We start from the raw sequence: 22,177 nt of genomic DNA on the forward strand, positions 1-22,177 counted from the left end.
GGGGGGGGGGGCCCGCGCCGGGGGAAGGGGGGGATGATATCAATAATTCAATCCAAATCAACAAACCACAGGGTCCTTTTTTTTCTTCTTGATTACTATGTACGGAGTACACAAGACCTCCCAGTTATTGCTCAATCGATTCCGAAAGAGGCAAATAATGATAGCAGCATGGCTGCTCGTATTGTGGAGAGTCGCGAGCCTCAGTATGGCGAATGGCGAATGGCGAATTCCAAATGCAACAACAGGATCCCGTGGCGATGACCAGGCTCTCAGTCTAGGAAAGGTTCAAGAAATCATTCTCACACCCCGCCCTCGTGGTGTGCAGTGCCAATTCGTACCGAAGTAGCAATTGGGGGGCGGAATTGGAATCTACCAGTACTAATACTCCCGTATAATATTTCATCAGCCATCAGGGTCAGCTTCCCAGAAAAGATCACCACTCTTCCCGGGCTACTTTCTTGTAAGGAAGGAGGAGATGGCGGAACCAGCTCTGCAACGTACCCGTATTAGGTTTTCCATGCAGGTTCGCAGACAAGACACTCCCGGTCTTGACATTGTGATACCTCCCGTACCTCGTAGCTCGAGAGGACGCTTTTGGAACTGTTTCCTCTCTCGATTCGGTATACGGTCACCGAACCATTGCCTCTCTGGCGCCCACGCCACTGATTCATTATCACATGGGGAAGTGGCACTAGTATTCGGTAGTTGGATAGTTTTGCCATGTACAACAGAACTTAACGGCAAACATCCATCTTTATTACGCTTTTCCAAAGTAGGAAAAGGGGGAAACGCTACACTTTTGAGTTCTCGCTAACTCGGGGGTGTTTTCCTGTGTTCAGGGTGGGGAGTTGTGTGCCTAATCAAATCATATACCACCCTCCCTCTATAGTAGTCTCGTACCTTTTCCTCTAGAGCTAGGTATCCCAAGAGACTTTTGCCATAGGTCCATCGTTCATAAGGATTGCCCATCCATCTGTTCGGAATACGCCCTAGTCCCCACCCTGATGGGTTGGGCCCCAGAATCAATAAGGCGACCTCTGACATCAGACCGTCTCATCAAAGGCCTCAATGCATGCACTCATATAGCACAGAGGCATCGTTTGTGGCTTTACTTGCGCATCTGTTATCCCTCCCCTTCCGAGATGAACGAGATAAGTAGCATATATACCTGGATGCAGACGCTGCGTGCAAAGTCCACATGTTATGGCGAAAAGCTTGACGCAGGCGACAGACCATGCCTTGGAAACAAAAATAATTCCGCCATCATCTAGTGCGGGGAGATTACCCATGGCATCGCTATGCTGAGCGCTCAAAAACAGAAGTAGATACAAGACCAATTGTAGCTTATGGCCCAACAGGAGCTGCAGCGCTAGTGCAAGCCTTTCGCTGAATCCAACGATACAACATGGTCATTCTCGTTGATGATAATCCGGGTCGCATCGGTTCCACCTGGGTGGAATATAAAGCTGGTGGGTCCGGCACGTGGCTTTCAAAAGCTCAATGTGGATGACATGACCAAGTCTACTGGGTCAAGATGCCCTTCAAAAATTCCTCGAGTTCGGAAACACAGCCCGCCTAAATGATTAGTCATTAACGTCGTGATTGTGGGTTTGGCAACAATGCATCGACTCGTTTGGTCACTCATCCTAGATTCTCCAATCCTGCCGGTGGAAATCTGCTATAAAGTATTAGGTGTAGCAAGACTCCATCGGTCAGACTTTTCCCATATGGATGAGGCCTGTGCGGCGCATGGGGAAATATCGGGGTGGCGCTGGAGAAGTGGGTATTGGATGGAGAGGAATGAAATCAGCTTGGTGGCATTCTAGAGCGGTGAGTGGCGGTGATTGACTGGATATGGATGCCACCCGACCCATGGGTTTGGGCTTCGCGAAGTGAAAAGTATAGGCTGGAAGGCTGGCTCCAAATACCCTCCGGGTCGTCGAGAAGAACTATCCTCTCATGGGCTCGCTAATTTCACGTCGTGCCTCCGTCATGATAGCTTGATCGAGTCCACTTTTCTCTTGCACCGGGCGACCGTTCAATTGAGAAACCCTCTTCTTGCGTTGCGCGCTCTTTCGCTGGAATACGCATCGATCTTGACACCCACGAAGATGATCTCGTAGCCCCCTCGTATTGAGTCCTGAGTATTGGGTTGCACACGTAGTCGCCACTGGCCTGTGCGAATTATCCACTCACCCAAGTCCCCCTGACTACTCTGGCGTTTTCGCTTCTTCTTTGATGGCACGGTCGAGGCGATGCGACTCGTCTGGATAGGTGGGACAGGTAGATTACCTCGTGATCCTCCCGTAGGAGGTTGCCCTGAAGGCCCACCCTGCGCCTGTCGGGTCTGAGGTCGTCGTTGCTGCGGAATCGACGAGGAAAGTTTGGAAGTGGTGTCTTCACTCATTGCGTCAGAATCGGATTCTGAGTCGCTTGCTGCCGTGTTGGGCCCCTTTGCAAAGGCTTGTCCCAAGGGGCCGTCCCAGTCAACCTCGTAGGCTTCGCCGTCCAGAGTAATATCGCTCGCGGGCTCAAACCGCACTTTGACACGATCTTCGCTGAGTGGTGTATGCCCGGGGCTAGCTGACTGAGAAGATCTGCCACCTGAAAGCATCATCAGACCCAGGGGTGCGTTCGTCGGTAGATTCATCTTGTTAGCAACCACCTGGAAGAGAGATGAAATCCTAGCTTTTGCCAGATTGTGGAAATCTGCTCTCATATCCGTCAAGTCCAGAACCGTGGACTCACTACCAACCTCCACCACCATTTCGTACGAGGTGTCATCTACGAACGGCCTGGCATAGTAGACCCAACCCCCTGGAGTAGGCTTCCCGCTTTCCCCCTGCTCATCACTGGTGAACGAGACACCTGACGGTTTGACGTCTTCGAGGCGTAGGCATATCTCTTGCTTCTGCCGCTCCAGATTGTAGCTGATCTCGTGGGCAATGATCTTCTGCTCCAGACCTCGAAGGTGGAAATAGCGACAATCTCGTAGTAGCTCAGCGCGGTGTGATTCGTTTGTAATGGACAGAGGATACCCTCGCAGAAGATGTAGGAGTTGAGCGAAGATTTCTGCAGATCGACCGGGCACATAAGGGGGAGTAATTGACGGCGGTCGCAGTAAGCCCCTACGGTCTAGACCAGGGAATACTTCTCCTGGTGTGGAGAAGAATACAGCAAAGCCCAAGGAGAAAAAGTTTGGCGAATTGCCGGGCTCTGAAAAAATGTCTTTCGGTATTTGAAAGTGTCGTTCGCCAATTTGTATGAAAATCTCGGATTCGAACAATTGGTCTATCAGTCGCGGCACTAGACATGGGACATTAGCCGCCAGCCAAGCTCTGACGAGTCTCCTGCTTACAGCTATAGAACTGCGCATCTGCAAAAAGCTTCACGAAGTGGCTTCCATCGACCGGCTTGACATAGTAACCTGTGTAGAGAATTAGCAGAGGCAAGATATATACACAACAAGGAAGGACCTTGTAAATGTCGTGCCACGTCTCTGAAAGTTGCAGGGTCACGATCAATGTAAAGAGTCCTCACGCCTCCTGATTCCTCATTTTGTCTGATCTGCTCCTCAAAGAACTGGGTGAAATAGGAGGGCGCTGCGGGAATGTCAACAAAGGGAGTCGCTTCCATTGGATTAGGGATTGTTACCATCAGACGAAATAGAAGCTCCTGAAAGCCTAAAGAGATCAGAGCCTATCTGGATGGGGAAGACCTTCTCTGGTGGTAAAATTGAAGGGGGGTGAGCAGACGAGGTTCTACCTCCTGCCCTTCTCTGGGATCCTTGTGATGAGGTTGACGGGAAATTCACGGGCGGTCTTGGAGTTGAACCTGATGACTGGCGTGTTCTTCGGTTGCCAGCGGGAGCCCCTGACCCTATATTTAGAGCTGATCTGGAGCTGGCCAGGAAATCTGAGGAGGTAGATCCTTCATCAGGCGATGTTGGTCCGATGCCTGACATTCGCTCAAAGGTAACAGAACGACTATGTGGAAGAGCAGAGTCCGATTCAACCCTAGAATCAGGACCAGAGCCAGAGCCAGATAGGCGGGATTTCCTTTCAGCGGGTTTAGCGGTAGGGGTCGTCACAATTGAACTTGCCTTCCGCTTCAGGGCAGATCGAGGAAGCGATGGCTGAACGAAAGGAGTTACCGGGAAAGAACCATTGGTAGTCCTGGCCGCCTCGGGCACGCTGGTTGTTGTTGGCGCCGGATTACTCGGAGCTGCGGTGGAGGTGACAACAAGCCTCGGAAAGGAAGGATCGTGGAATTCGTCGAAAGACTGAATATGTTCGTGGAGTAATTCACCAGTGGGCTCATATACTGGCTGAGGCGCAAAGGTTAGGAAAGGCCCAGGAGGAGCAATCCACGGCTGGGAGCCAAAGCTTGGGGTGACTAGGTAGTAGCTAGCGGCGCGGGCTGCAGCAGAAGAGGAAGCAACCTGGGTGCGTTGAGCTTCTGTATCATGTACAGCGACGGTAGGGTAGTCTAGGTCCTTAGAGAGGACGACAGGTCGCGTGTCTGGGGAAGGATTAGCGGTGTCAGCAGTATCGGCACCACGATGGGAGATAATTGAGTAGGGGCCAGAATCAATGGCGGTGCCGGAGCGATTAGTAGCTTCGACACCTGAGCCTTGACCGTCAAGTTGGGCACTGGCGATTGCGGCTTCAGTGGTACGAGGCCCATCAGGCGTGGGCGAAATGGAGATGGCTGGGGAACTCAAGTTGGTGTCAGTCGTATCCGAAAAGGTGACATTACTGTCAAAATCGAAGGGCAGATGTGGGTCCGTCATCACCCTGACTGAGGTCTCCCTTTGCAGGCTCGGAAGCATAGAAATCAGCCGGCTACTAGGCCTCTAACCGGCTCCCTGGTCTACGGGTTTCTCAACATCGAACTTTGGAGGAGGAACCCCTCGGCCAGGGCCCGTGTCACCAGACAAACAGCTACCGACACTCCGGGGCACTCCGGTTAGAGCTGGCCAGGTCCACACCTAGACTGAATGCCCACGAGGGGGACCATGGGCTAGGTTGGCTCGCTCTGTGTCGGGGTGGGCAGGGGCGGGGATTCTTTGTCACTCGAAGCTTTTGTTCTGGTGGGAGAAGGTTCGGAAAACGCGACAAGTTCGTGGAGACTTCTGGGATGAGTTTGGCGCCCGCAAGCAGCTACCTTGGGTGGGATCCCTGAGGGATTCTTTGATAGCCTTTGGCACCTTCGGTAGGCTGCTGTGGTGCCCTTCGTCGGCGATTGAGCTTGCTTGGAGCTTGAGGCAAATCCTCTTGGCTGAACCGTGCGATGAGTAAGCCCTGAGTCATGCCAAGTCAGGCGGCCTCATTGGCTGCGGTGGTCTGACAAGTTTCCTCAGATGAGTCTTGTGACGCATGCCGATTACCAAGAGGCCGCGCCATTGAAGTCTTTGTCGGAGATGGGAGTTGTGGACGGAGGATTCAGGGACTTGATGGATGAGACTTACGATTATTATGGATGATGAATTTCGTAGTCAGAGGTTTAGTACGGACGACAAGTACCGCCTACCCCGAAATCTGAGGGGTTGTCGGGTCGATATCCACTTGCGGGACAAGCCCTCTTAGCTCCTTCCCAGAGAAACCACAACCCTCGAGACGAAGGCACGAGTAGTGTGGAAATTATGATATAGAACAATAAACAGCCTGACGTGGCTGTGTTTGTTCAGGTCTCCAAGCACGTCAATTGACAAGGCCCTGGCTGGCCGCGTGTCCGAAGTCACACGATGGCCTCTCCCATGGATCTCTGAATGACGAACGGGAATGGCCTACGCAGGGCACTGGAGCCGTTCACTGCTTTCTCAAGCCACGAGAGCTGGGCTAGACTATTCCCCTGGCTAGGCGGGGCCCGACCAGCTAAACGAGCCTGACTGGACAAGTTATCGACTGGCACCTAAACAAGGGTCAGCCAAAGCGTCAGCCAAAGGGGCGGAATAATGCGCCCGCGGGTTGGAATTCCTCAAGTCTGTACCAGATATCTCGCAGAAAAGGCTCAGTCTGGAACCCCAATCGCAGAAGACCGAGACAGAACAGGTCTAGAAGAGTGGGCGGTGAGGTGGCCTTTGCCAGTGCCGGTGGTAACTTGGCGATGCAAGCCCGACTAATTCTGTGGCTAAAGATCTTCGAAGTTGCTCAACGAGGGAATGTGATTCGAGGGAGGCGACGAAACAAAGATTGATCATCCATTAGCACCATGCACCTAAAATAGCCATGGATAGCTTGGTTAGAGGCCCTCGTAGAAGTCGTACGAGGATGTGTTCTCCAATATTGTTGTCGCAGGAATATCGACCTAGATCAGAGACCGTTTGAACTATCCACATAGGAGGCTGCCATCGACACTGTCGTTTTTATACCCGCCTGTGAATCAAATCTCAGATCCCATCTTTTCAGTTTCACAAGCAGCTAAAGAGTTGACGGATGATAAAGCACGTCACTGTAGGGCCAAAGGGCCTGATACCATGCAGCCAGCATTTCAAGACGCCCCATTTCCCTGGCCCCAACCTAGATTCGCCAGCTATCACGCTTTCAATCGCTAAGAGAGACGAGACCTATGCGCCAATGTTGCGGCTGAAGGCCCGCAGGGGCTCAAAATGACATCTCCCACTGCGCGCAACAGAAAAATACAGTCAGACTTTTAGAAGTGAGGGCGATGTAGCATCAGACCACCGAAGTAAGTTGTACTTGGTTGATAACTCTGGCCAGGCTTTACACATGATGCCAGGGAGTCGGCCTTGCGCTTAAGGCCGCTTTGATACTCGCTATCATCCAAGACATTCAGCTCAGGGTCAAAGACCAAAGATGAAACACTCGAAGGAATGTCACGTCAGTCAATAGCGTCCGTCCATTCAATATCTTACAACCATCAGCAGCATCCAGTGATGGTCAAACGTTGCCTCGCGGCCTAACATTTTAGAGGGAACGCAGCGCTATGGATGCTTGTGTTCGCGTTAAACCTCCTTTCAAAGGGTAGTTTTGAATTCTCCCTCAACATCGATGATTTTCTGGACAGCACGCTTATATGCTTCTCTTTCCTGAAGGCGATTGAGGTACTCCCACACTTTTGGATAGTCTTCTTTCGTGAAACCCGTTCGACTCTGACCAGCTTGCAAGGGAAAGGATAGCATAATATCCGCGGCGGTAATAGCTTTGCCACACAAAAAGCCACCGTCATCGGGCGAAGTCTTCAATTGGCCCTCGAGAAAATCGTAGTGAGTCTTGAAATTTGGTCTTAAGAAGCTCGAGTCAATCTTTCCCGCCACGCCGTTGGTGATTGGCTTGATGAAGAAGGGTACGGGCGAACTTCTGATTCCTGTATTTTGTAAGTCTGGCATATTCCCACGGTTGAGTCAGCCTACTCTGGACGATGATGCTGATCAGCATAAAGGGCATTAAGCTGCCCTCTGCGTAGTGCATAAGCATCCTAAATCGTAACCATGACTCCGTTTCTCCCCCGATTTGGCCGCCCTTACCATCTCGATACCGCTGAGGGACAAGCCATTTCCCAAAGTAGTCACATAAATACTCGGTAATCGCGGCAGATTCTGCAAGCACGATAGGCGTAGTGGAGCCAGGGGGCTCGATGGTAAGCATGGGAGACTTACCAAGGGGGTGTACTTTCTTTAGCTCCGGAGGCGCGAGGCCTGCCTTGGTCCGCTTGTAAGTTTTCAATTCATACTTGATACCGAGTTCCTCTAGCAACCACATAATACGGTGGGAACGCGAGACCTCGAGCCTGGCTGATGTCAGATTCTCGGGCCTCCCGCCGGCGATAGTTAGCGAGAGAAAGTTCAGCTTACCAGTGGAGTACGATTTTTGGTCCCCCCTCTGAGTTGGTGGTGGGGGAAGACATCTTTCCCGAGTCAGCGATTCCTGGGCTCGTATCTGGTCAAGTACAGAAGTACTCGTACGAGGTAGACTCTAGGGCGAATATCTTCTGCTGGCGTGCAATTGGTCGTGCGTTCAAGTTTAGCGAGGCTCGGCGACGAAGTCGTTTTCGCGTTGCTGGTTTGGCTGAACAGGGTAGGAGAATGACTCGGTGTAAGCTGAACGTTCAACGTTCATGAAACCACCAATTGATTTGTGTCTGATCAAAATTGATCAAAGTTATGAAGAATACAGTCTTATAGATATGTTGGAGCCAAAGGCAAAATCGTGAGAAATGGTGGGGCAAGATTTCCAATTTCGTATGCTTAAACTGTCAAGTTTAAGGCAATAGACTTGATGAGGTATGCAAACGTAACTAGCATAGCAATCTCTTAATCAGCTGTAAACACTGAGCCTCGTTGAATATTGCTCATTTGGCCCGACGAGAAACCCACAGGAGCTGCAACCAATATGCGAGGGAGGTTTTGGAATGACGATGGTCGACGTCACTTGATGTGGCGTGTGGAAACTAGGTATCACGTGACTCTTAGCACTTGCTGTCTCGCCTGGCTTGACACCAGCCACAGCGCACAGCCACAGGAGTCCCTTGGGCCTGCGGACACAACTCGACCTCAATGATTGAAAAGGAAGCTTTCAGTCCACCATCAGAGCAGAATCGAAGGCTCAACAGGCACTGCAACATGGCTGGACCTTCACGTATGCGCTACTCCTCCCGTTGCGAACACCTTAGAAGGACCTGCTACTGACTTTGACATTCCGAATAGCTCTCCGTCTTGATCCCGCCCTCGAGAAATACGGACGTACGTTTCCTGCCACACGACCGAGCATCCGTGCTCTCCTCAACCGATGTATCTCGGAAACTTGGAAGGCTCAAGTAGCTGACGCAGGTAAACAGAGTTGAACAAGGAGCGATGGAAGTACTTTCGCTGGACCCCCCGCACAGCCTGGATCTCGTTCATGTACGCAATCTTTGTCCCGACCGTGGTGGGATATACTTTCGCGAAGACAGATGTAGGTGGTCATATAGTGCTTCCAGCAACTCTTTATTTGCCAGAACTTGACCAGCTGGCTGACCAACCGCAGGGAAAATACGATATGCGAGCCAAGTTAAAGGGGGACACCATCAGGGAGTTTTAAGCACAACCTGACCGCAGTGAATGGTGAGAGTGAGACCACGCATGAGAAACTGTATATAAGAGTATTGGGGTGGTCAACGGGAGAGATGACACCTCCATCTTTCCGAAAAAGCGTGACGTCTATGTGTCTCGCATGGAACTCCAATCGAGCCGAAGAAATCAAATACTGATTCATATATCCCCCTATTCCCGCTATACCTGCACACAGATCCTTACTGAACGACCCGTGCAATATGTTGTTTGTGTGTACTTGCTCATGATAGCCCGGGAAGCTTCTTTTGGCCAGCCTGAAACTTAGCACCAGACTGTACTCCGACCATCCTGCCCATCTCAAGCGTCTCTGGGCGCGTGAAGTTACATGCACAATCTTTCTCCAGCCATACCATTTTGCGGACCCCAAAAATGTTGATTGCTACTCCGGTGGGCGGTTGAGATGAAAAAGCACTGCTGCACAGACATCACGTGTGGGCGAAGGCGCTAGAATGTGGTTTATGAGATCCCCTGGCTGCAAACTCCACTGTAGTTTGGACAAGTATAACTGCAGCTAGGTCACGGAATTCCGCACAGTGATTTAGAGTTATACTCGATTACATGTTTGTCCAGGCCATCCTTGTGATTCAAGCAAGGCTTTTGTTGAGAAATTCATCCGTTAAGTTCATCCGTCACTCTCTCTCTCCTACCGTCTGGGTTTGTCAGCCGCTTTAATGCAAGCCTTCTTCTCAAGATGGGGCTTTCATTCGACGGGTTTAAAGGGACATTAACCCAAGATTCTGGGCTCACCGTCGTCTATTTTCTTGGCTTGGCGGAGTTAGAGTTATTCCCGGCGGACAGTGTATGTAAATAGACCTACATCTGCTCCAAGTACCGGCCATGCTGGTTGCTGCAATTGAATGTGTATGCGAGACTGTTTTGTTCACCATCAGAAAGCATGCAACTCAACGGTACATGTCTATGCGGCGATGTCGGCTTTGTCATCCGCGGTGAACCGATGAACTCAGTTCTTTGCCATTGTATCAACTGTCAAAAATCCAGCGGTTCCTCATTTCAGGCTAATCTACTCTTCAGATCCGAGGTGAGTGTTCGCGAGCTCAATGCAGCACCCATATCTCTCAAATGTAAGGTAAGCTAAACCCCAGATTAGCAATTCGAGCTCTTGAAAGGTCACAATGGCATATCTGGATATCGCGACAGCAATACTGACGCAAAGAACACCGTACTGCGGTCATTTTGCAGGAAATGTGGCTCCAATCTGTTTTCGGTCAATCTGGACAATCCGTTACTCAAAGATGCCATCTTCGTCATGTCGGGTTGCCTTGAGGAGCGGGCAAGAGCCCAATTCCAGCCGAAGCAAGAGTTCTATTGCAAACAACGCCAGCAATGGAGTCCCGTCGACCCTCGAACGGAGAAATTCGAGGGCATGTTTTGAATTGCAAGACATGCAACAGGAGTTGGCTTGGTATCGTACCAGCACAAACATCATCGTCGGATGTTCTGCTTTTCCATGAATGATAGTTGTAAATGAGTCTGGCTCAAACCCGAAAGCCGGCAGAGGCAATCCAATGTGTGCAGTCGCACCTCAACATTCCCAAACTGACGTAATGGATTTTCTTGGGCATTAGAATAGCCAGGTATTAAAGACCACTGCTATGCCATTCATGTTGGCCGTAGAGTGACTGCCTTTCAACTTGAAAAGCACTTTAGACGAGCAATGTCTTTGGTCCTAAGAGATCTGTGGTCAGTAAAAGAAAGGGGGATGTGACACTAACTACTCTACTAACCTTGTTGATGCTGTCACTTCCCCTGGTTCAAACGTTTCCACATTCCAAGATGCTCGATTCCTTCCTCATCCCATCGCCCCAGCTTGACATCAGTCACGAACCCCAATTTTGCGTACATCTTTTCGACGGCGACTTGGGCATGAGAAAGCACAAGCCCGTTCCAACCAGATGGCAGTTGATCTTGATGTGCTGCTAACCAAGAAAATGCCTCCTCAGTAAGCACTCGACTGAGTCCTTTACCCCTAGCACTGGCCAAAGTGGCAACCCGGCCGATCTTGAAATATGGTTCCTCGTCCGGATCTGAGTAGCCGTTTGGGTGGGGACCATGCGGAAAAGGTACAATTCTGATGACGGAAACAGGCACGTCATTGCCAGACTCGTCCGGCAGATAAGCAACCCAATGCCATGATCTCTGGTCGTCTACATCTAGTTCTTCCTCCAAGGAACACTTTTGTTCGTCACAGAAGACCGTTATCCGCACTTCCATAGCATCCAGGAAGACCTGCGGCGCACCTTTCGGGCGTGGGTCGGCTGGGAATCCTCCGGGAGCCACAATCTCACCCGGAGGTGGGCTCATGAAAATCTTGACAGGTAGCTTCGCCATGGTTCCGTTGTCTTGCACCTTGAACAGACGAGAGCCCAGGTGTGGATAAGCTCAAGTCTTGAATACCAGCTTCTTGGAGAATCCAACTAGCCGATGTGCGCCCTGTGATGGCATGACTCACGCTGCAAAAGCTCTGATATTCTCGCTAGTGCAACGGCAGCCGCGGATGAGAGGTGGGTAGCCTTATCGGAGAAAATGCTAGCACAAGGCTGAGCATCATGCTCCCTGATTGGCCCTTTTCAGCCACCAGCATTCTCACCGAACACCAACCGACAGCCAGCACTTCTCCTCTTTCTCAAATATGTCGATATACTATGATGCCAGCACGGTGCTCGGCGCTGCGTCTCGAGCTGGGTCTCTGAAGTCTAGAATTTATGACAATAAGCTGGGCCTTCGATCTAAGCCAGCACATTTATACGCCTTGATCTCAGAAACTGCGAAATATGACTTTTTTCTCAAAGAAGTCATTGACGAGGCGGATTTCCTGGCGCAAGAACCTAAGGTTGGTGTCCGTTTAGCCTTGATTGTGTCGCTGCTGGCTGACGCAGCCCTTGATGGCCTTCACCATAGTTAACACCTACCCTCGGTCTGCTTCTAGTTCACGACTACTTCTTTGCCAAAGGCGGGATCGCTGCCTCCTCGAATCATCCCCTTCGCCTAGCCATCGAGAGACACAAGGCACGACTGCAGGCAGAATTCACAAAGGCTCGGCTGAGGAAGAGATGTGCCTCGGTTGAGCGGCTAAAGGCGCTCCTACTGAGCGAGAAGCCGCTCTCAGATAGATTGCAACCGCGATGGATACGGATCAATACCCTGAAGTCAAGTCTGGGGCATGAGCTAGCGACGACGTTTCAAGATTACAAGGTCGATGCTACAATCGACCAAATTGCGACTGCGCCTGCGACGGCAAAGATTCTGGCTATTGACCAGCATATTCCTGACCTGCTGGCCGTTCCACCTGAGGCAAACTTCACAAAGACGCGGGCATATACAGATGGTGCAATCATTCTGCAGGACAAGGCTTCCTGCTTTCCTGCCTACCTGCTGGCAGGCGATCAGAATGAGACTGGCGTGGTGGGAGATTATGTAGATGGATGTGCAGCTCCAGGAAACAAGACTACACATCTTGCAGCTCTCTCGTGCGGGCCCTCCAAGCGCGAGGTCAATATTTACGCGTGTGAAAAGGACGAGCGGAGATCAAAAACGCTAATCAGCATGACTCAGAAGGCGGGCGCCCAAAATGTCACTGTGCTCGAGAGACAGGACTTTCTAGCACTCGATCCTAAGGATTCCCGTTTCGCCAAGGTGACCCATCTACTCCTCGACCCAAGTTGCTCTGGGAGTGGTATTTTGGGACGAGAGGATATCCCCACTCTGTCATTGCCGATAGATCCGAAGTCTCGGAAATTGAACGGGGAGATAGATTCAAAGCGCTCGAAAAAGCGGAAGAGGGATCAGGGGACGAGCCCGCAAAGCAACGATGACGCGGCAGAAACCAGCGCGGAAGAAACGAAAGACACCACATACGACCCAGCCAGGCTGCAAAGACTCGCGACTTTGCAGTCCAAGATTGTTCAACACGCCTTTGCGTTTCCTGCTGCCCTCAAGGTAACGTATTCAACGTGCTCAGTACATGTGGAAGAAAATGAAGCCGTGGTGGCTAGGGTACTGGAGTCGCCGATAGCCATATCCCGAGGCTGGTCTGTGCTTGGGCGGCAGGAACAAGTCCCCGGTCTTCGTGACTGGGTGCATCGCGGTGTTGGAACGGCCACGGATGGCGGCTCGTTGTTATTGAGCAATGAAATTCTAGAGGCCTGCATACGGTGTGATCCAGGGGATGAGCAGGGTACGATGGGTTTCTTCCTCTGCGGGTTCGTCCGGACACCGTCCGAACCTCACCACGATAGATTGAAAACCCCTGGACTGGCTCAGGGCGATGACCGCTGGGAAGGGTTCAGTGACTGATTGAAATGCAATTGATCCGTTAAGAAGCAGCATCTTGTCGACAGATGGTTGCAGCTTCCATCCCAGGCACCTCATAGCGTTCATGTCTCTTCACCCTGGTACCAGTCTCGACTCTAGAGTCATGACTACTACCACGAGTAGATGCACCAGTCTTCCAGTCGTCAAACCGAAAGTTTAGTCAGCGGTGTCTATTTCTACCAAGGACGCATATACTCGATAATTAATATGCGTAACCACTTTCATACTCGGGCCATTGACGGGCGGCCCTGCCAAGACTGCAAGGCGAAATCGCAACCGGGCAGGTGGTCATTCGCACCTGATCCTACCGTCTCGTACTATCCTCCCTGCTTCAACACCACCCATCAAGCACAATCACACCGTGCATGAACATTGGCAACGCCTTCTTCCATGATATCGCCCGTGCTGGACCTAAACACAAACATATGACGATTGTCTAGCAGACCTGATGTAAAGGCCCAAAGGCAGGCCTGGACCATACCGCCGTCAATTGACCTGGTTGTTTCTGCATTTGTCAGCATTGGTCTCCGCAAATTCATCCGCTGAATGCTGTCCGCTCGATAGTGGTATCTCCCGAACGAGGATTTTGGATTGTTAACCCAGCACTTAGCTGATATCCTATGCTCTTTTTGGTCCATTGGTGGCCTTTCGCCTTGATGTTTCAATTCACGAGCGGCCCTAAGGCAATGGCCGATACAGCGGCTCGCCAACTTTCAGCCAAGTTGAAACCCCCTGGGTCCAAGATTGACAAACGTCAGATCACACGCAATCGGACAAGCTACAGCTGCATGACTTGTAGAAGACGCAAAGTCAAATGCGATAAAGTCCATCCTATTTGTGGCGGATGCCAGAAGGCCAATGAGGAATGTCTTTACACCTTACCAGAAAACCAAGAGTCAAATGGATTTTCTGAAGAATCAAAATCATCTACTGCCCTGGATTTGAAGAAGAGAAAGATCGGGTTTATTCAGGATGGCTCGGCAACGTCACCAGCCAATGAGAATGGAGCGGCAGGCTCAGTATCGCCAAACCATTTAAGGGCCATTGAGGATCAATTGCAGCGGCTGTCCACGTTGGTTGACTCACTACGCAGCAACAGTTCCAACGATGAGCATTCCTGGCTGCGGAACTTGCTCACGCCAATGGCTTCTGGTTCAGAGAAAGACACAGAGGATGGACAGCCTCCCCGTAATCTAAGCCTAGGGATGTTTCAATCGGCCACCCATGGATCTGTTAAAGACGCGTCAGAGCTTAGCAAGCCTCTGTCGAGCCTTAGACTAGGCCAGGCTGAGCAGCTCACTCCTGAAGATTCGTTCTGGAATCATATCACCTCAGAGATCAACCAGTTAAATGAAGCGATGCGTCGGCAACATAACACTTACGTGAACGCGACTAGCATACAGAATGATGCCTGCACTGGGAAGCTGCCAGAGATTCTTGAGCCCCGGGATCACCTGACACAAGAGAAGAACCAGTTATCCGACCAGCAAAGTTTCCAGAAGGAAGCAGGACTTGAGGTCCCCTGTTTCTACGACCCGGACAGTTCATGCCCATGTTGTCGACTGATGCCCTTCGCGAAGTCGACCCTTCTTCAGGACATTTCGGTAAAGACCTCCCCGAAGCTCGCCAGGGAGCACTTGCATAGACATGTGCCTTCAAGTTCTCAGAGTAATGTCCTTTTTCGCTGTTGGCTGTCCGGCGTGCATCCTCTCTTACCTGTTTTAATTCCAACAGAGATCCAGAAAATGCACGAGAAGTTCTGGTCGCAGAATGACCCAAATGCGACAGACAGATCAGGGTTTGCGGACCTCGGATCTGCGGCTTTGATGTATGCGATTTGGTACGCCGGCTCGCTTAGTCTGTCTCTCGAAGGATTCAACCGATGGTTCCCGGGCATGACACGAGCAAAACTCAGCGCGAGACTACACGATCAAGTCGTCCTTGCTCTACATCTCTCAGAGTTTTCGCGAAATTCCACGCTGCACACACTCGCAGCATTTATCATCATCTGCTCTCTTCCTGCATCAGAAGAAGACCCAACGCAAGCTACTCTGTACTTGCAATTAATTGTCCGGCTTTCCATGACCATGGGCCTGCACAGAGAACCCACTCTTTTCAATATGTCCGTAGCTGAAGAGGGTATGCGTCGCCGCCTGTGGTGGCATGTCATTCAGTTGGATGTTTCCCAAGTTGTGGCTACTGGTTATCCTTCATTGATTTCAGAGACATTTTGTGATACGAGGATCATCTGCGAGGATCACGATGCCTTGACCGATAAGGATACGCCCGACGTAGACTCTGAAACAGCCTCCAAACCCATGTCCTCTAATGGCGCAAGCCCACCGGCCCAAGGCTCAGTTTGGGAGTCATATCGCACCTTCTCCCACGTTGCCAGAGCCAAGTCCATCATATCCTGTGCTTTCAGAAGTGTTGTATCTACTCATTTGAGCGCCAAAGCCCTCACCAACACAGACATGGCTGAGATGAAGCGTGTCATGACATCAGCAAGTGAACAAGTAAACTATATCATCAAACAGATCCCATCGAAAGGTCTCCCTGAACTAGGCTTTACGCCCAATGGACTGAACCAGAAGCTACCACGAGTTCTCGATCGCGAAACGTCCATGGCAGATCCAATCAGCCTCAGGGAACTAGGTCATTATACCGATTTAGCAGGTGATCCGGATACCGCATCAGCTGCAGCCTATTTCTATCGCTCAAGGCGTGCGGCATACAACAAATGGGCAAGAATCAATCTGTCCATGATGAACGACAAACTCCACTGTGTTGCTTATGCACCATTTTTGAAGAATACCAAAAGCAAATTGTGGAATGTAGGTAGGCAGTGTGCATTGCACAATTGCCACAGCTTCCTAAGGAAATTCATATCGGTCGCCAGCGATCATGAGCTGGAACCTTTCTGGTGGAGTTGGCCTGCAATGTATGGCCCAATGCACGCCGCACTCATCGTTTTGGTAGACTTGTATGAGAGGCCTCGCAGTGTTGAAGCACCGAGATCGAGAGAATTAATCGATTCGGTTTTTGCGTACTCTTCTCCCGAACGGGGCATTGTTGGGGGTCCAAATGGTGTAACTGTGCATCGACCCATGCGCGAAGGAGGTGTTGAGGCGTGGGACATGTTGAGAGGGCTAAGGTCTGCCGCCTGGCAAAAGGCAGGCCTTGATCCCCAGGTGTTATGGAAAGAGGCTGACGAAATCGACATCGGCTTTGTGAAGCCGTTGACCGATGCTCAAAGGATAGCTCAAAGCATACGAGAAGACGCTTGCTATGAGAGTAACCGAGACAGCAATCAGTATCCCACAAAAAACCAATCAGATGCAGAAAATGTTTCCTACGAACAGGGTGTGCATTATGCGTTCAGGCTCTCACAGCATGAAATGCTTGGAACCGAGGGGCCTGAAGCGCAGGAATGCGGCAAAGCCGTGCGAGATCGTTTTTTCCAGGAGATTGGGAATAATGAGCGACAAAATCCTGCTCATGGGCTTGCCTGGCGAAGTGACCAGCAAAAGATGCCTTTCCCGCTTAGTGCCAACTTGGAGGCATGTTCAGGTTCAGCGGCTCATACAGGAGAGACCCCAGGCCATCTTCTGGGTCTGGGCACACATGTTCCAAGACCGGGGATGCAACGTTTATCATGCTCTGCGCGGGAGGATCCATCGGATGGATTTCTCGACGGTGCAAACAATACCGAACATAAGCTTAATGGAAATCCTCCACCAGATCCTAGGCAGTGGGCACAAGTTTCCTCGGTTCAGCATCCGGCTGAGCCGAAATCCGATAGGCTTTCTGCAGAGGTTCATAACCAGAATGGGGAAATTTGGAACAACGGCGTTTCCCACAACACGTTTGTCAATGCTCACGTGCAAGGTCAAAGTCATCAGCAAGACCAGTCCGTCACCAATGGTACCCGTCCGGAGAGCCAGTACCATCGAGAAAATCCTCCAACTGAAGCTGACCTGGGCTTTGACTGGGAGAAGTGGGACTCTGTCTTTGGTCAGTACTCTGGATTCACCGACATGATGGAGGATGTGAAATGGCATGACTATTTGGAGGAGTAAGATCTCTTTCACTGATGATGGTTGCCATTCAGTACTCTCTATATTGACATCAATTGGGCTTCTCATCTGATAAAGGATCACGGCATCAATACAAATCGCCGCTTACCGAGACTGGGAATGTTTTTCGTCACACAGTGTGCGTCTACACTTGTTGAGATCCTCTTCATCGATACTAGGGAACAATTTGATGGCTGCCGGGCATGGCGATCCATGTCATCCCCAACTGTGATAGCTGCTTCACGACGAATCTCTTTACCAGTGCTTGCGGTGATGTTTGAGGCAGTTGATCGTGAATCGCCTCTCATTCCACAGTCCATCGCGTGTATATATCTGCCTTTCCCGACACAAAATCAGACATCCACATTCTAACGAAGTCGCGAACAAGTCAAGCAACATCATTATGGTGCCAAGTGAGACCAACTGTTTATCCGACGCACCAGATACCCTCACCATGACTCAGTCTGAGGATTCCCACTTGCGGGAAGAAGAACTTTCACTCGCGATTCCGTGGCACCAGTAAGTGCTATCTGGCCTCATTGAGAGATGCGACTAATGACACAGTCAGGATATTTAATTTTGCGAATCTGGAAGATCACTGATAACGCAGGAGATCTGGTTGCCTTAACCTATCTCCATCAATTACTGTCGTGCAAACTCGGCATAGTAAGAGAATCAGTCGAGAGCACGACGATCGGGGTATTGGATTTGGAGCAACCAATGCTGTTCCTCTCCGCTGTGTTTCTCCATGGGCCTTGCAAAACTAGCCGAGTGGCTGTACACCGGGAGAGTTGAGGTGGAGCAAGACGAAGACTCCCTTCATATTTACGTGGTGACCCGCCAATTCGATTGCCCAAGGCTCAGCAATACTGCATGCAAAGGATCCAAGCTCTGGAGGGCATCCTCCACCGTCGATTTCTGTTAAAGAAAGCACACTAATTCGACCGCGATGGCTTCGGCGACCCCATGTTGGTAGACTACCCGCTCTCCAAGATTGTGTGGGATGCTGCAACCGGCGTCATTGGGCTCGAGCTCTTCGACCGGTTCCTGAGGAAATCGCGGAGATCGACAAGCTTCCCGTTACGCATTGCTGAGACGTTGGAGCTCGGTATAGCGGCCAACGCACATGGTCCGTTCGAAGACCCGGACAAGGGTGGAGACATGAATTGGCTGTGGCGCGAGCGTGATGAGATGGAGGAGTATGAGCTCGACTATGTTCAAGGCGAAAGTGACGGTGACGAACCCGAATTCTGCATCCTCGGCACTTGCGGTCATCAAATCGCTGCGGTGGATTAGCGTCTTCAAACTGCCTTGGGGATATATTGACGCTGAGTGACGTTGGAGGCTCTATGGGAGGAGAGCGGGAGTACTCTGAGATTGTATCTAACCTGACTGAAAGAGAGAGACATAGTGACGCGTCCTTGCTTGAAGTGGTTCTCATCTTCCTCAATGGACATATTGTACTTGATCGAATTATTTGCTTGGTTGCCCTCACTCATCCGGCTACACGAACTGTAAAATGAGGAGTCTAGTATGGATACACGAGACAAGTTCGAGTAAGTGCAAGATTGAAGAAATCGATAAAAAGGATCGGGGCCGTTTTAATATCACCAACCTTCTTCGCAAATAAATTGCTCGGCTCAGCAAGGACCCCGTCACTTGCCCTCCCCATTTTGCCTATGACAAGAAAATTCACACGAGGGTCTTCCTTCTCGGATTTTCTATGGACGTCGAGGGAATTTGTTTAGGTTCTGCTGCTCTCTCCTCATCTTGATTACAGGTGTAGGTCTGTGTTGGCAGCGCGCCTTTTTTCATTCACATGACAGGCAATTTCATGAATTCACTCGTTGGCCTTTGTGTCTCCCTCCCTTCCTTCTTTACTTTTCACTCAATTGCGTCTGCTTTGTATCTCTTGGACACAAACCTTACCGGCACCTCGCTTGTTAACAACACCAACGGCCCTAACCCTGCTGTGTGAGAATCCTAAACCACCCACCATGGAACCTGATCCTCTCGTCCTGGAACCCAATAGCGGAACGCGTGAGAACGTGCGTCTTGCGAACATGCGCTTTGCAGAGTGAGTTTGATCATCAAGACCACAGTTCATGCTGACCCTGAAAGCTATGTATGTTCACCAGTGATCGAACTCAGTGTCGGAGAGAATCAATGGAGCTTTAACATCCACAAGTCACTTCTGATGAAGGGTTCGGCACTTTTCAGAGACTACCTTGGACGACGAGGCAACTCAAGCAAGCGCAACATGAAAATTCTGCCTGTTGTGAAGGATGGTCGCCATTTGGAGCCCTTCGTCTGCTGGTTGTATGGCAATAATGGTAGCCCTTTGGATACGGGGGATATGCCGGCTTATCATATTGGACAACTGTGGCTGGTTGCAGAAGAGATCGAATCGACAGAATACCGCAACTGGCTGGCCGACGAACTCCAGCGTGTTCCTGCAAGTACTGAGTGGTATCTGAAATCATACCACGAATTGTGCAGTGTTGGGCAGGGCGGATCAGCTATAGGTAACTTCATGATCCACTGCATAGCTCATAGCATTATTACGAAGGATTGGCAAGAGCTCTTCGGAGACCACGTCAGCTCAACTCACGGAGGCGACTTTATGACAAATCATCAAGATCTGTTGCACCGTCTTTTCCTGGCAGTCGACACAATGAAGAAAGACTGGAAAGAAGACAAACTCAAGGATCCCAAAGACAGATACGACTGTTCGTTGCACCACCATGAAACAGAGGATTCGCAAGAAAGCTGTCCACGATATGGGAAGGGGCAGGTCGACAGTTGGAGAGGAACTGTTGTAGCCGAGGCAAACAAGGAAGACGACCGTGGAAAAAAGCGGACTCGTCTTGGTGACCTCGACCTGGACAAGAAGCGTGTCACCATTTAAATATCGGGGCTCGCAACAAGGCCATCTGCAGCCATGGGTGATGAGATTGGGGACATGGATATCAGGAGTTGCCGCCATCTTATCTGTCAGAAATTGGGTAGAGCCACGGAGCCGAGCTCAGGATTGTCAGAGTCATCATAGCTAGGACGACCATCCTTGGTGTCCGCTCTTGATCTCAACAAGAAATGCAGCCTCGCAGTTGCAAAGAAGGACGATGTTTTTGATGGCGATGACTTGGTCTTGTGCTAGTGGTCTGTATGGCCGGAGGTATCACGGGAAAGCACATGGTAATGAAACGACACCCCCTGAAGTCAACTTCATCTCTCGTCTGCAAACATCCTTTGCTTTCGATCTTCTTCACATTGTTTCTTCTACCTAGACACTTCTTGCACCACGAGGATCATTGCGGCATAGATCGCATACGCTGTCTAGTGCCGAGGCTGTTTCCTCCCATCCAAGATCGGCTGTAGACCCTCCCAGGCATGTGCTGGCGAGATTCCATCCATCTCTGCCCAAAAATACATGACAGCCCGCTGAATCAGGCGACTAGTTTATTACAACGCAACTCCGTCCTGTCCTTGGATCTCGATGAGATTGCCATCTGGATCGGCGACGTAGGTCAATGGGGTGCTTGCTGTCGTCAGTGCCGCCAAAATCGAGTCGATCTCCTTTTGGTCCAGCTCCGCAAGATCACCAAGCAGTGTTGCATATGACACTGCTCTGGTCATGGTCGGCGGCTCACCAAAGCCTTTGAGAATGTTGGCGCTAATTTTCTCTAGACGCTTCTGCGTCTTTTACACATTCGGCACGATCAGCCGGATATGCGAAAATGTGTTTGGAATCTGCGAAGATGTGGGCAGATTCCAGCCAGGCACTCTCAATGAGACGAGTTCAAGGTAGCCCTCGACGTTGGTTTTCTCGCGATTCAACTCATCAACAGTTTGGTATCCGGTTTCATTTTCCCCACCGTGGCTGTGACCCATGTAGGATATGCTGAAGTGCTCTGTCACTTGGAAAGTGAAGATGTGTCGCATGCCGAATGCTTTGGAGTATAACTCGAGGCTCTTCGTGGTATTCTTGACATTGATGCAAAGATTGCTGATGAAGTACCTCGTTGTTACTGGTTCTGAGGGGCCGTCGCTGCCCACAATGCTTTGGGGGAATGTGGCAGCATTCGTGGAACGAGCAGCAACATCTCGGACCCCATGAACACAAGCCGCAGCCTGGTGCACATATGCAGATCCAGCGAGCGCAGCAAATGTATAGATGGTCTTGAGCAACATTTGGAACGAGTTTTCCGCTAGGTTCTAACCAAGTACAATTCTTTTCCTTGTTTGTCCTGTGGAAAAGTGTGGACAATGGCATAGCAGGCATGCCGTCACAATGGCAAATTCGAACCTTGTGATCGGATGCGGTGCCTTTTACTATTGGGAAGTTGATATGATACAAACAAGGCTCTGCCCTGGGTGGTCCAAGGCTCCACTAACCGTACACTCGCTCAAACCCAGCGAAACTCGAATCCGGTCACACCACCATAGTTGTGGGCTGCCTTGGACGATTTGAGGTACGGCCATACCGCTTATTGTCCTGTTGTCACGAGTCTAACGCTCCATTGTCTAGGTCGACTGGTTGTATGATTTAAGAGATGCGAAACCTCCTATGTTGAGAAATGTCGACGAACATGAGATCTTCTACTGGTGCACCCAATCGATTAAAGGTGACCTCCAACTGCTTTCAGTGTCCAGCCCGTCCCTGCTAACTGCCATAAGATCAGGTGCCTATTCACAA

General features: G+C 50.7%; 9 protein-coding genes across 9 annotated transcripts; 5 read left to right on the plus strand and 4 right to left on the minus strand.

Moving 5' to 3' along the window:
* Nucleotides 1-2,038: 2,038 nt before the first annotated feature.
* On the minus strand, nucleotides 2,039-3,964 carry A1O9_07094 (uncharacterized protein; the record flags this gene model as incomplete). Its single annotated transcript, XM_013404040.1, has 5 exons — nucleotides 2,039-2,319; nucleotides 2,404-3,306; nucleotides 3,359-3,427; nucleotides 3,477-3,602; nucleotides 3,655-3,964. The coding sequence occupies 5 exons, from the start codon at nucleotides 3,962-3,964 to the stop codon at nucleotides 2,039-2,041; spliced, it is 1,689 nt and encodes a 562-aa protein (XP_013259494.1).
* A 3,015-nt stretch (nucleotides 3,965-6,979) lies between these two features.
* A1O9_07095 (glutathione S-transferase) lies at nucleotides 6,980-7,724 on the minus strand (the record flags this gene model as incomplete). The annotated part of the gene is made up of 2 exons (XM_013404041.1): nucleotides 6,980-7,329; nucleotides 7,376-7,724. The coding sequence occupies 2 exons, from the start codon at nucleotides 7,722-7,724 to the stop codon at nucleotides 6,980-6,982; spliced, it is 699 nt and encodes a 232-aa protein (XP_013259495.1).
* A 1,074-nt stretch (nucleotides 7,725-8,798) lies between these two features.
* Nucleotides 8,799-9,041, plus strand: A1O9_07096 (uncharacterized protein; the record flags this gene model as incomplete). Its single annotated transcript, XM_013404042.1, has 2 exons — nucleotides 8,799-8,915; nucleotides 8,988-9,041. Coding segments are annotated over 2 exons (171 nt in total), but the record flags the coding sequence as incomplete, so codon positions are not given.
* Nucleotides 9,042-9,968: 927 nt separating this feature from the next.
* On the plus strand, nucleotides 9,969-10,466 carry A1O9_07097 (uncharacterized protein; the record flags this gene model as incomplete). Its single annotated transcript, XM_013404043.1, has 2 exons — nucleotides 9,969-10,112; nucleotides 10,182-10,466. 2 exons carry the CDS (start codon nucleotides 9,969-9,971, stop codon nucleotides 10,464-10,466), a joined length of 429 nt encoding a protein of 142 aa, XP_013259497.1.
* Nucleotides 10,467-10,831: 365 nt separating this feature from the next.
* Nucleotides 10,832-11,422, minus strand: A1O9_07098 (uncharacterized protein; the record flags this gene model as incomplete). Its single annotated transcript, XM_013404044.1, has 1 exon — nucleotides 10,832-11,422. The coding sequence occupies one exon, from the start codon at nucleotides 11,420-11,422 to the stop codon at nucleotides 10,832-10,834; it is 591 nt and encodes a 196-aa protein (XP_013259498.1).
* Nucleotides 11,423-11,723: 301 nt separating this feature from the next.
* A1O9_07099 (uncharacterized protein) lies at nucleotides 11,724-13,387 on the plus strand (the record flags this gene model as incomplete). The annotated part of the gene is made up of 2 exons (XM_013404045.1): nucleotides 11,724-11,924; nucleotides 11,993-13,387. The coding sequence occupies 2 exons, from the start codon at nucleotides 11,724-11,726 to the stop codon at nucleotides 13,385-13,387; spliced, it is 1,596 nt and encodes a 531-aa protein (XP_013259499.1).
* Nucleotides 13,388-14,091: 704 nt separating this feature from the next.
* On the plus strand, nucleotides 14,092-17,484 carry A1O9_07100 (uncharacterized protein; the record flags this gene model as incomplete). Its single annotated transcript, XM_013404046.1, has 1 exon — nucleotides 14,092-17,484. The coding sequence occupies one exon, from the start codon at nucleotides 14,092-14,094 to the stop codon at nucleotides 17,482-17,484; it is 3,393 nt and encodes a 1,130-aa protein (XP_013259500.1).
* A 1,994-nt stretch (nucleotides 17,485-19,478) lies between these two features.
* On the plus strand, nucleotides 19,479-20,389 carry A1O9_07101 (uncharacterized protein; the record flags this gene model as incomplete). Its single annotated transcript, XM_013404047.1, has 2 exons — nucleotides 19,479-19,558; nucleotides 19,603-20,389. 2 exons carry the CDS (start codon nucleotides 19,479-19,481, stop codon nucleotides 20,387-20,389), a joined length of 867 nt encoding a protein of 288 aa, XP_013259501.1.
* A 794-nt stretch (nucleotides 20,390-21,183) lies between these two features.
* On the minus strand, nucleotides 21,184-21,672 carry A1O9_07102 (uncharacterized protein; the record flags this gene model as incomplete). The annotated part of the gene is made up of 1 exon (XM_013404048.1): nucleotides 21,184-21,672. One exon carries the CDS (start codon nucleotides 21,670-21,672, stop codon nucleotides 21,184-21,186), a length of 489 nt encoding a protein of 162 aa, XP_013259502.1.
* Nucleotides 21,673-22,177: the final 505 nt, after the last annotated feature.

The sequence above is a fragment of the Exophiala aquamarina genome (genome assembly GCF_000709125.1).
Source record: "Exophiala aquamarina CBS 119918 chromosome Unknown aczIA-supercont1.5, whole genome shotgun sequence".
Lineage (NCBI taxonomy): Eukaryota > Fungi > Ascomycota > Eurotiomycetes > Chaetothyriales > Herpotrichiellaceae > Exophiala > Exophiala aquamarina.